The sequence below is a fragment of the Chiloscyllium plagiosum genome, chromosome 31, assembly GCF_004010195.1.
Source record: "Chiloscyllium plagiosum isolate BGI_BamShark_2017 chromosome 31, ASM401019v2, whole genome shotgun sequence".
Taxonomy (NCBI): domain Eukaryota; kingdom Metazoa; phylum Chordata; class Chondrichthyes; order Orectolobiformes; family Hemiscylliidae; genus Chiloscyllium; species Chiloscyllium plagiosum.
In genome coordinates, this window is record NC_057740.1 from 2,559,921 (window position 1) to 2,573,626 (window position 13,706).

General features: G+C 40.4%; 1 protein-coding gene across 4 annotated transcripts in view; it reads right to left on the reverse strand.

Moving 5' to 3' along the window:
• LOC122565142 overlaps nt 1–13,706 on the reverse strand; it is a 108,780-nt gene that overhangs the window by 83,292 nt on the left and 11,782 nt on the right. For 2 of the 4 annotated variants that reach the window (XM_043720808.1, XM_043720807.1), the window contains exons 2-4: nt 11,903–11,990; nt 5,618–5,679; nt 4,377–4,416 (exon numbers count right to left, since the gene is read on the reverse strand). In XM_043720808.1, coding sequence (XP_043576743.1) covers nt 4,377–4,416; nt 5,618–5,679; nt 11,903–11,990 — 190 coding nt within the window. The remainder of the gene's footprint in view (nt 1–4,376; nt 4,417–5,617; nt 5,680–11,902; nt 11,991–13,706) is intronic. The other 2 variants (XM_043720809.1, XM_043720810.1) reach the window with 2 other exon arrangements.

Consider the following 13,706-nt stretch of genomic DNA (forward strand, 5'->3'; position numbering starts at 1 on the left):
GGGTGGACCATTTAGGACAGAGATGAGGAGAAACTTCTTCACCCAGAGAGCGGTGGCTGTGTGGAATGCTCTGCCCCAGAGGGCACTGGAGGCCCAGTCTCTGGATTCATTTAAGAAAGAGTTGGATAGAGTTCTCAAGGACAGTGGAATCAAGGGTTATGGAGATAAGGCAGGAACAGGATACTGATTAAGGATGATCAGCCATGATCATATTGAATGGTGGTGCAGGCTTGAAGGGCAGAATGGCCTACTCCTGCACCTATTGTCTATAATGTCACTCATGATCTGGAATGGTGGACAAAGAAGTAGGACCCTTAGGCACAGTTAGGGAAGAGATCAAGTCCCTTTCCTAGCATGAAGTTAAAGAAATCCTCTGTGACAACTGGACTGTATTCACAGAAAGCATCCCTTACATTCGACAGAAATCAGTACCAAACAAGGAGTAGTCATTAAGCAGGTCGAAATTGGCAGGTATAATATGGTGGCCATCATGGAGACATGGCTGCAAGGGGATCAGGACTCGGGTGTACGGTGGCTTAGTGGTTAGCCTCACAGCACCAGGGACCCAGGTTCAATTCCAGCCTTGGGTGTTTGTGTGGAGTTTGTACATTCTTCCCATGTCTGCATGGGTTTCCTCCAGGTTGCTCCAGTTTCCTCCCACAGTCCAAAGATGTGCAGTTTAGGTGGATTGGCCATGTTAAATTGCCCGTAGTGTTCAGGGATGTGTAGGTTAGGGGCATTAGTCAGGGGTAAATGTAGAGTAATAGGGTAGGGGAATGGGTCTGGGTGGGATACTCTTCGGAGGGTCGGTGTGGACTTGTTGGGCCGAATGGCCTGCTTCCACATTGTACTGATTCTACGAATAAATATCCAAGGATATTACATCCCATTGAAAAGACAGGCAGGTGGGCAGAGGGGGTGGGGTTGCCTTGTTAGTAAAAAATGAAATTAATAGCAATAAATGAAGTAGGGTCAGATGATGTAGAATCTGTGTGGGTAGAGTTGAGGAGCCGCAACGGTTATTTCCAGGCCACCAAACAGTAGTCAGGATTTGGGGCATAAGAAATACCAAGAGACAGAAAAGGTGTCTAAGAAAGGCAATGTTACAGTGATCATGGGAGATTTCAATATGCAGCTGGACTGGGAAAATCAGATTGGTAGTAGATCACAGGAAAAGGAATATGCGGAATGTCTGAGATGGCTTTTTGGAGCAGCTTGTGGTGGACCCCACTAGGGAACAGGCAATTCTGGATTTAGTGTTGTGCAACGAGGCAAAATTGATAAGGGAGCTTAAGATGAAGGAACATGAGGAGGCAGTGACCAAAATATGATAGAATTTACTCTGCAATTTGAGAGGGAGAAGGTAGAATCAGATGTAATGGTAGAACAGTTGATAAAGGCAACTACAGAGGCATGAGGGAGGAGCTGAGTAGAACTGACTAGGAGAGGGCCCTAGCAGGAAAGACAGTGGAACGGCAATGGCAGGAGCTTTTGAGAGTAATTCAAGGGAGACAGCAAAAATTCATCCCAAGGAAAAAGATGTATATTAGAGGGAGGATGAGGCAACCATGGGCTGACCAGGAAAGTCAGGGACAGCATAAAAACAATAGTGAAGCACATAATGTGGCAAAGGGCAGCAGGAAGCTGGAGGATTGGGAAGCCTACAAAGACCAACAGAGGACAACAAAAGCAAATACAATGTTGTCATTTAACTCCAAAGGACTTGAATATAAAAGCAGGGATCTACCTCTGAGGCTTTATACTCATATTTAGAGTATTGTGAGCAATTTTGGGCCACATATGTCAGGAGGATGTCAAGATCAGAGTGTTGCTGGAAAAGCACAGCAGGTCAGGCAGCATCTGAGGAGCAGGAAAATCAACGTTTCGGGCAAACGTTCCAGTATGACATGTAATATCAGATTGAGAATAGTAATAATATGGGAAAATTTCCCTGCTTGAGAGGACCTTTCACCACTGGATTGAGTTTACAAGACTGGGGTTGGGGATCTCTCACTTTCAGCATGGGGTTTGAGGACTGGTGCTGTGTAAACCGAGATAGAGCTCCAACTGCCAGCCATCACCCAGGAGTCCCGAGTGGGCAGAAGGCAGTGGGATTCACTTGCTGAGTATGTCTAAAGTAGTTTAAGTTAATAGATGCACTCATTAGTTTGCATATATCTAAATTTGGTTAAGCTAATAATTTTGCTTTATATCAAAGCATATGTCTTCTTATAATCATTTTGATTAAATCTTAAAGAACCCATTAGGCATTTTCAACCTAATAATACACTGAAGTGGGCTGAAATCAAAGACTGGCAGGTAAACCTGAAAGCCTTGAAATGTTAAATCTTCAAAGAACAACTAGTTCAAGGCAGACTAGAAACTGTCCCACAAAACTAGGGACCTCTGGGTGATTATAGATGCAAAGATTAAAATGAAACACAAAACCTAACACAATTATACTAAATGACAAGTTTATAACTTAGTATAGGATCAAATGGAATACAAAAATACAGGCAGAACGTAATAAGGAAACAAAAATGGAAGAGTAGAGTAGCAGGTAACTTTAAAGGAATTTCAAAAGTCTTTCATAAGGAGTAAAAGGATTGTCAAAGGACTGCTGAGACCAGTTAGACTTAGATAAGATATGCAAAGAAAAACTGTTTCTATTAGCTGTTGTTGTAAGCACTCGGAGACACAGATTCAAGATCTTGGACAAGAGATGCAGGGGAAATAGGAGAAAACATGTTTTACAGAGTGGTAGCAATCCAGAACTGGCTGCTCAGGAGAGTGGTGGAAGAGGAAACAATTAAGGATTTGAAAAGAAATCGAATGGGAACTTGAATAAAAACAAACTTGCAATATTACAAGGATCAAGTGGGGATTGAGATCGATGGGATCGATGCAGTAGATTTGATGGGCTGAGTGGGGTTGCTTCCTTTGCTGTCAGTGATTCCACGACTCGTTACAGGACAATTAGGGACCAAAGGAGAGCTTCTTGTGGCCATAGTCAAGGTACTGAATGAGTACTTTGCAACTGGAGTTCACGAAAGAGGAATATGCTGCCAATCTCTCAGTGGAGGAACAGAAGTAAGAACATTGGATATTGTGAATATCGATAAAGATCAACTTAAAAGGTTACTGGTGCTCAAAGTAGATAAGTCACACAGAATATTTGAGGAAGCTATAGGTAACAGTAATAATTGTAAACATTCTTCCCACAATCTTCAAATCCTCAAGGTATGGGAATGATGCCAGAGGATTGAATTTTCCACATGTCATATTCTTCTTCAAAAACAAAAGGAATAAACCTGGCTACTACAGGCCTTGGCCAAATAGCACTAGTGGAAAAACTTTTGATTATTAATTGTGGTAAATAAATTGGTAATAGTAAAAATGTCAGTTAATAAATGATAGCCAACACAAATCTATTAAAGGAAAATGGTGTTTCACTAACTTGAGTGAGTTCTTTGACAAAATAATGGATAGGGTTGACAAGGGGACTGCACATGAGGTTGAGTCCAAGGACTCTCGGAGTATCTCATAACAGGTCAACTTGCAAAATTGAAGGCAATGGGTTAAAAGTCAGTGGCTGATGAATTACAAAATCAGGTAAAGAGCAGAAAGGGTAGTGGTGAGTAGTTGTTTTTCAGATCAGAGAGAGAGATATGTGTGATGCACTCAGGGTGTATTAGGACTACTTCCCTTTATTATATAACTTAATAACCTAGACTTGAGTTCCCTATCACCATCAAGTTTTTGCTCTTCAGATCAGTGCATAAAAAAAAATCATGTCAATTAACTTAAATTCCTCTGATTCTCAAGCCTTCCTCTCATGGGAACAATTCCTCCCCATTTACTCTGTTCAGACCCCTCATGATTCTGATCTAACATCCTATTTTCCTATATTCTATCCTAAATGTATAAATTATTCCCAGTGGTAGAAGGATGATCAATAACCAGGCAACTTATTAATAAAAGAATCTGCTAGTTATGATGATCTGGAATGCAGTACCTGAAAGGATGCCAGCAGCAAATTCAATACTAATCTTCAAAATGGAATGAGGTATTTTCTTGAAGGGGTAAAAATTTCAGGAACGTAAGAAAGAAATCAGTAAAACTAATGGGATAACTATTTCAAAGAGCCAGCACATGCACACTGAGCTAAATGGAAACCTTCTGCATTATATCAATGTGTGATTCTTGTCTCTGTTCTCGGTAGTGATTACAGCAAACTAATTATCTTATATTTCTCCCTTACTAAAGTCATCAACGACTACGTTACAGAGCACTAACTGGTTGAGGAGATCGTAGATGAACAATGTTCAAAGGGCTACAACCTGGATACAAAATAATACTAACACACAATGGCTTACCTCCAACAACACTTGCTGGTCCTGATAGGATATTAGTTTCCTAAAGGTAAGAGGAACACAATACATTAGAGATACAGAAATACAAAAGTATTTGACAAAGATATGTTATTTACATTGTTGCATAAAGTAGAGCATGCTAAACTCTAGGTTGTGACCCCCAGTAGAGTGACCAGCCAAAGATTTACGGTCACAGGCTCTGATGCAGCAATAGTTGCTGTGGAGCTCTGACTGAGTGTTAACAGCTGTGAGGCCTCTTTAAATCTCTCAGTTTTATAAAATAGTGGGTATGACCCAACAAAGTCCAAATCCTGCTGTAAATCCTCACCGTAGTCATCTTTTATGTGCAGAAACTCTACCTGGCAGTGCTATGTCACAGCCAATTGACCGATACAGTTGCCCTTCATTTGAAAGAATAGTATATTCAGTCAACCTTCTACTGAAGCAATGGTTGCTGATTGCCTGGCAGGAGGGGAGAAAATCCTTGGTACTGTCAGTGCTCCCAATAAGGATAAACCAGAACAACTTCAGAGTTGGTTGAGATTCGGGGAAGGCCATTGGACTTGCATTGTGATGTCGTAGTAGTGACCATACCCCAGGCCAAGAAAGCCTGGGTTCAGGTCTTACCTGTTGCAGAAGTGCGGCAATACATCTGTGAACAGGTTAATTAAAAATAAAGAGCTGGGTTCTTCCTCATTGAGGGAGTTGACATCTGGATAGTAAAATTACTCTAGTGTTAGTATTAAACAATAAATTCATAATAAGACCCTTGTAAAGCTTTTGCTTCTTAATTCATTAGCTGGATATCAGTGTGAGAAACAATCAGGGCCACCTCTCTGATGTCCTGAATGCCAGTTCTTTCTAAGACAATAACTGGCTTACTTACAAATTATTTGAAGTCTTTCATTTTTCTCACAGACATATTTTGAACAAATTACTTAAGAAAACTAGTTGAGGACATTATTTTGAAGCATTACTTTAATTTGCTCTCAATTCCCCACTGAAGTTTTTGAAATCCAAAACAGCCTGCACACAATAAGTAAGGCAGTTTAACACTTGCCAAAAGTTTTAACTGTAGAAATTTGGACTCTAGATAATCTGACATATATCAGTTATTTTGCTACATTATGTTTTCTCAGTAAATTTTTGTCCTCATTAAAGGTGAAAAGAAACAGAGTACCTTTCTAAGACAAAGCAGAGTTTTTAGTCTGGATTTTGCAACACATCCCTGAGAATGCACTTACATGCTGCTCTTTAAAATTCTGTTCTCTACAATCTTCTGCCTCCTCACCCACCACCATGTGCCCTAAAGAATAAAGCAAATGAAGCACATAGGCCAGTTAATTTATCTTGCTGAAAGTTAGAAACCATAGCTTGCTCATGGAATCACACAATCCAAAGGTTGTTTACAAGCCAACTGTGCCTGTGCTTTCAAAGAGTTACCCAATCATTTCCACTTCCCTGCTCTTTGTCTTGTTATGCGCCCAAAGAAACCAACACATTTAAAAAGAGATCAATGTTCCAGTAAGCAACAGAAAGAACCAAAGGTCAAGATTTCACTATTAAAGATTTTTGCTCAACTAAAATCAACAGATCAAACAACATACTGAGATACCAACAGTTCCACGCACTGTAAGACTGGCCTGACCAACAGCCTTGTAAATACAGCTCAAGCCATTTGCTCACCATGCATACTTGATGCTTAAATAGAGTCTATCCAAGAGTGGCACGGTGGCTCAGTGGTTAGCACTGCTGCCTCATAGCGCTAGGGACCCAGGTTCGATTCCAGCCTCGGGCGACTGTCAGTGTGGAGTTTGTATATTCTCCCCGTGTCTGAATGAGTTTCCTCTGCATGTTCCGGTTTCCTCCATAGTCCAAAGATGTGCAGGTAAGGTGAATTGGCCATGTTAAATTGCCCATAGTGTTCATGGGTCTGTAGGTGCATTAGTCAAAGGAAATACAGAGTAATAGGGTAGAGAAATGGGTCTGGGTGAGATACACTTCAGAGGGTCGGTGTGGACTTGTTGGGCTGAATGACCTGTTTCCATACTGTAGGAATTCTATGAAACCATCCTGCAAGGTAATGGCTACCTTGACCAGAACACTTTTTGTTATATCCTATGCAAATTTAAATGGGCCCAAAGCTGCCAATTTCAGTCCTGAAAATTGCTCACTCTACCTGGAATAAGAGTACAGTATCGCTAAGATTTGAGCAACAAGCAAATTATTTCAATTTGGTGTCAATTCCATTTGAAATTTTGAAATCCAAAACACATTGCACGCAATAAGTAAGGGCAATTCAACACAGGTCATGGTTTCACCTGCAGAAATTTGGATTCTGGAATAATCTGACATACATCAGTTAATTTCCGACATTATGTTTGGTAAATATTTGTGCTCATTTCTAACACAAAGCACACAGTTTTTAGCCTACATTTCTCAAATCATCCCTGAGAAGTGAAACTGATTGTTTCACACTGTCACTGTGCAGTAGCAATATTCATAATGTTTATCACTGACAGGCTGCTGTTGTCAAGCCAAAAAAGATCTTCTTCCTTTCATAGAAATGAGTCATGTGGTATATCATTTTCAGCGCTGGTGTGAAGCTAGCTATTATGCAGCATGCCCTACATCACCTTCCATCACTTCAGTGTTGATTGAGAATAGTCTGATGCAGCAGTAATCGGTTAGTTTGGATTTGTCTTGCTTTTTGCATGTATGGCGATACTATGGCTCTAGAAGTGTGTACTTTGCCTTGATTTTTGTTTTGTAGAGAGGTTTTGAGCTAGAGGTGCCAAGTTATCTCTTCCAGGTGAATAAAGTATACAGCTGGCAAGGCCCTGTGGATTTTTGAAAAAAGTTAGAACAGTAGAAGCAGCACGAATAGATGAAGTCAGGCTCCCACAGAACCAGAGTCTTAATTTAGCTTTCAGTTGTTGCGACTTTGAAGTTAGCTGTGGAAACTGCCACACATCTCTCTTGGCCACAGCAGAGACTGGAGAAACATTGCAAGAGAGACAATCTATTGCACTGAATCTGCCTTTGCCAAGGGTGGGTTTATGGGATAATTGAAATAATTGCTGTTTAATCACATATAATCTACTATTCTGTTAAGTTTTCCAACAGAGTTAAAGTTATACCAATATTCCTTTCTTTTGTTTTATTTTAACTGGGTGTAAGAATAAAGTGTGTTTTGCTTAAAGCTAGGTAGTGTGACCAATCAAATTAAATCTGGAACACAGCATGTTACATTTGCTCATAAATACAAGTTAAGGTCTCCTTGATATATTTGCAGGGGATTTGGGTTGGTCCATAACATGCATATGACATGCCTGGACAACTTTCCATATTGTCGATGCCTGTGTTGTAATCATGATTTGGAGATGCTGGTGTTGGATTGGGGTGTACAAAGTTAAAAATCACACAACACCAGGTTATAGTCCAACAGATTTAAGTGGAAGCACACTAGCTTTCGGAGCGACGCTCCTTCATCAGGTGATAGTGGCCACTATCACCTGATGAAGGAGGGTCGCTCCGAAAGCTAGCGTGCTTCCAATTAAACCTGTTGGACTATAACCTGGTGTTGTGTGATTTTTAACTGTGTTGTAATTGTACTGGAATAGCTTGGCTAGGGAAGCAGCAAGCTCTGGAGCACAAGTATTTAGTACACAAATACAAAGCGATTAGCTAGGGAAACATGGCTCCAGTACTGGTGGGATCAGGACAATTTAAAGTGGAAAACAGCTAAGTGTTGAAGAAACTAAATGGTTACTTTGCTCGTCTTCAGTACAGAAAATCTGTTGGTAATCAAGGGACTTGTTAAACTGAGAAACTAAGTGAAATTAGTATTATTAATGCAGTAGCACTTGAAAAGATGGCTAGATTGAAAGTTAACAAATCCTCTGGACCAGATGTACTTCATTCCAGAGTGCTGAAAGAGGTACCTAGAAAAAATAGTGGATGCATTCGCAGTTAGTTCAAAGTTCTGTCATTTATGTAAAGTGGCAATTGGAATCCAACCATTTCAGGAAGAAAGGAAAATGGAAAGTGGAAAACTGTGGACATTTAGCTTGATATCAGTAGTAGGGAAGACGTTGGAATCCATTTTACAGGATATGATAACAGGATATTTAGAAAATAACATTAAAATTGGGCAGAGTTAATATGTTTTGATGAAAGGGAAATCAACAAATTTGATGTAAATAAACAAGTGGATGTGGTGTATTTGGATTTTCTGAAAATTTTGATAAGAACCAACACAAAGTTTTTTTTTTAAGAATCCCGACTGTGTGGAAACAAGACATTCAGCCCAACAAATCCACACTGACCCTCCGAAGTGCAACCCACCCTGACCCATTCGCCCACCCTATTATTCAACATTAACCCCTGACTAATGCACCTAACCTACACATTCCTGAACACTATGTGCAATTTGGTATGATCAATTCATCTAACTTTGGATCGAGGGAGGAAACCAGAGCATCAGGAGGAAACCCATGCACACAAGAATGTGCAAACTCCATACAGACAGTCGCCCGAGGCTAGAATCAAACCCAGGTCCCTGGCGCTGTGAGGCAGCAGTGCTAACAACTGAGCCACTTGTTTAAATCAAGGGGATTTAGATTCAGTCAATGGGCTAGAACATGGCAGATGGAATATAATGTGAAAAAATGTCAAGTTATTCACTTTGGTAGAAACAGAACAGAAAGACTGAACATTTCATAAACAGTCAGCTGTTGGGAAGTACGAGTGTCAAAACAGACGTTTTGTCCTTGTTCATGAGTCAGTTAGTTAGAATGCAAATATACAGCAGCAACTTGGAAGCCAAATATTATGATGGCTTTTATCTCAGGGAATTTGAGTTGAAGAGGAAAGCTGGCCTGCTGTAGTTTTATAGAGTCTTGGTGAGACCTCACCTGAGTATTGTGCAGAGGTTTGGTCCATTTACTTAAGGAGAGTTATACTTGCCATAGAGAGTGTGCACTAGATTAATCTCTGGGAAGGCAGGATTGCTTTTGAAGTGACTTGGTCCATATTCCCTAAACCTTTGAATAATGAAAATAACTTCCCTTTTATTTTTACAAGGTGTGGCAGAATGGATACAGATGAGATAGGTCCCTTGGCTGGTGATATAGTTAAGGGGTGGTCCATTTTAAACTGAAATGAGGAAGAATTTCACCAAAGGGTGGTGTATCTTTGGAATTCTCTACCACAAAATGCTGTGGAGACTCAATCATTGAGCATGTTCAAGACAGAAATTAAAGGATTTATGATGATTAATCGCTTCAAAGGATGCGTGTGTGCAGGAAAATAGTACTGAGTAGTACTGAAGTAGATGACCAGTCATGATTTCAATGAGCAATAAAATAGGCTTGACAAAATAATGACTACTCTTATATCTACATTCCTAAGACAATCAGATCTTTGTGCTCAGAGTTCTGCAATCTCCATCCATTTAAATAATATGCTTTTTTATTCTTCCTGCTGAAAAGTGGACAACTTCACACATTCCTACGTTCTACTTCAATTGGGAACTTTCTCTCCACCCATTTAACTTACCTATATCCCACTGCAGGCTCCTTATGTCCCCTTCACAACTTACTTTCCTATCTATCCTTTTGTCATCAGTGAATTTAGTAACAAAGATTTGGTCCCTTCATTCAATTCATTGATATAATTTGTAAATGCTTAGGTTGCAGCAATGCTTCCTGCAGCACTAGCTTGTTACATCTCACCAACACAAAAGCAGCCGAGTTATGCCCGCTCTTGTTCCTGTCAGTTAAATAATCCTCTATCTTGCTGATATGTTACCCTCTACGCATCATTATATTTTGTATAGTAACCATTGATGCAATGCCTTCTCAAATACTTTTTGGAAATTAAGTGTTGCATAGTTACAGGTTCCCCTTTAATCATTCTGTTACATCCGTAAAAAACTAATAAATGTTGTTAAACATGATTTCTCTTTCACAACAGCATGCTGACTGCATTGAGATTTAAGTTCCCACTACGATCTCCTTAATAATACATTACAGCATTTTCTCTGTGATAGATTTTATGCTAACAGGTCTGTAGTTTCCTGTTTCTGTCTGTCTCCTTTCTTGAATGGAGGATCACATTAGCTATTCTCCAATCTACTGGACCTTTCTAGAATCCAGGGAAGCTTGGAAAATGAAAATCAATGCATCAACTTTCTGAGCAGTCACTTATATTAAGAGCATCAAGAAGTAAGGACTTGTCAGCTTTTAGATTTAATAAGTTTGTCAGTGTTCTTTCCTTTGTAATTGTTTTAATTTGTTCACTTCCTTTCACCTCCTAATTTGAAATTATTTCCGGAATGTTATATGTATCCAATGAAGAGAGATGTCAAAATATTTTTTCAATTGATCCACAATTATGGTATTTGTCCATTATTATTCCCGTGACTTTCGCTCTAAAGGACCAGCATCATTTACTCTTTTCCTATTTAAATTTTTTTTAGATTAGATTCCCTACAGTGTGGAAACAGGCCCTTCAGCCCAACAAGTCCACACCGACCCTCCAAAGAGTAACTCACCCAGACCCATTCCCCTACATTCACCCCTGACTAATGCACCTAACACTATGGGCAATTTAGCATGGCCAATTCACCTGACCTGCACATCTTTGGATTGTGGGAGGAAACTGGAGCACCCGGAGGGAACCCACGCAGACACGGGGAGAATGTACAAACTCCACACAGTACTAAAGAAACTTTTTAAATTTCTCACTAGCTTTCTCTTGTACTCAATTATATCCCTCATTATTAATATTTTATTTGTTCTTTGCTGTGTATTTATATTCTGCTCAATCCTGTGATCTGCCAATAATATTTACGGAATTATACTTTTTTCTTTCAATTTGACACTATCTTTAACTTCCTTAATTCGCAGCAAATGGAGTGTCCTGCTCTCAGAGTATTTCTTTCTCACAGTGTCTGTGTTCTTTGGTTACCGACCCTAACAGAAATTAAGTTTGACCCAAGCTAGCCTCATCAAAAGTTTTCATCAGTTTGTTGAGAAATAGTGATTTTATGGATTAGACCAATGCCCTTGTACTTTGAAGATTTAGATTTGAATCACAACTTCAAAAATAAATTTCTTGCAAAATGGTTGGAAGATCCTCCAATGAAATAATTTTGAATTAGTCACAAGACAGCATAACCACTCTGCAAATCTCATTAGCATTATCAGCCGTTTGGATCAACAGAATCGAGGGAAGTTTGGAAGGTGAAAAGCAATGCATTAATTTTTTCAGCAAGAAACTATATTAAGGTTTTAGAATGAAGACCATCAAGAAGTGATGGCTTCTTCTGAGATTTAAGCAAAATTGTCAAGTGTTTTGTTTTGCATCTGACATACCCACTGGAAATAAAAATCCAAATTCCAGTAAAATTTCAACACTACAACTTCCAGAATGGAAGTCTTACCTCAACCAACACCCACAAAAATGCATCAAAACAGAAAATTAAATAATTTCATGAATGTTGGAAAGTGACTTAATTTTTTTACCTTTCTCCACCCTCTTTGGTATTTTACTATCAAGAATCTCTGGCGTGGCTGTAATTTCATCAGGATTTCCCCTTTCCTTTTCTTCTAACTGTTGACAGGAATGAACATAGTGTGAGTCAAGTTTCTGCTGCGACACAGATACAGTCATAGAGACGTACAGCATGGAAACAGACCCTTCGGTCCAATTCTTCCATGCCGACCACATATCCCAACCAAATCTAGTCCCACCTGCCAGCACCCAGCCCATATCCCTCCAAACCCTTCCTATTCATATACCCATCCAAATGCCTCTTAAATGTTGCAATTGTACCAGCCTCCACCACTTTCTCTGGCAGCTCATTCCATACATGTACCACCCTCTGCATGAAAAAGTTGCCCCTTAGGTCTCTTTTATATCTTTCCTCTCTCACCCTAAACCTATGCCCTCTAGTTCTGGACTCCCCCACCCCAGGGAAGAAACTTTGTCTATTTATCCTATCCATGCCCCTCATGATTTTATAAACCTCTATAAGGTCACCCTCTATCAGCCTCTGATGCTCCAGGGAAAACAGCCCTAGCCTATTCAACCTCTCCCTAAAGCTCAAATCCTCCAACCCTGGCGGATAAATTTTTTCTGAACCCTTTCAAGTTTCACAACATCCTTCTAATAGGAAGGAGACCAGAATTGCACACAATCTTCCAAAAGTGGCCTAACCAATGGCCTGTACAGTCGCAACATGACCTCCCAACTCCTGTACTCAATACTCTGACCAATAAAGGAAAGCATACCAAATGCCTTCTTCACTATCCTATCGACCTGCGACTCCACTTTCAAGGAGCTATGAACCTGCATTCCAAGGTCTCTTTGTTCAGCAACACTCCCTAGGACCTTACCATTAAGTGTATAAGTCCTGCTAAGAGATGCTCATTATTTAATATTGATTGCCTTAATTTTTGAAGGATTGTGGAAAATGGATTAATTCCAAGTATTGTGGAAATATGTGAAGTTTTTTAGATTACATTACATTACAGTGTGGAAACAGGCCCTTCGGCCCAACAAGTCCACACCGACCCGCCGAAGCGCAACCCACCCATACCCCTACATTTACCCCTTACCTAACACTACGGGCAATTTAGCATGGCCAATTCACCTGACCTGCACATCTTTGGACTGTGGGAGGAAACCGGAGCACCCGGAGGAAACCCACGCAGACACGGGGAGAACGTGCAAACTCCACACAGTCAGTCGCCTGCGGCGGGAATTGAACCCAGGTCTCTGGCGCTGTGAGGCAGCAGTGCTAACCACTGTGCCACCGTGCTGCCCATGAATGTTCCTTTAAAAGAGCTAATTGAAAGATAACAGTGGATACTGGTGTTCCTTTAAAAGAGCTAATTGAAAGATAACAGTGGATACTGGAGATTTATTTCGAACAAGGCTTCCCTGAATCCACATGACCATTGTTAACCGTTTGCTTTGCCACAGAGCACTGCTGGGGCTGACTTGAATGGTGATTGACTTGGAGAGGTGCTTGTTTGATTAAAGATTCTGGATTAGTGGTGCTGGAAGAGAACAGCAGTTCAGGCAGCATCCAAGGAGCAGCGAAATCGATGTTTCAGGCAAAAGCCCTTCATCAGGAATAAAGGCAGAGAGCCTGAAGTGTGGAGAGATAAACTAGAGGAAGGTAGGGGTGGGGAGAAAGTAGCATAGAGTACAATAGGTGAGTGGGGGAGGGGATGAAGGTGATAGGTTAGGTGAATTGGCCATACTAAATTGTCCGTAGTGTTAGGTGAAGGGGTAAATATAAGGGAATGGGTCTGGGTGGGT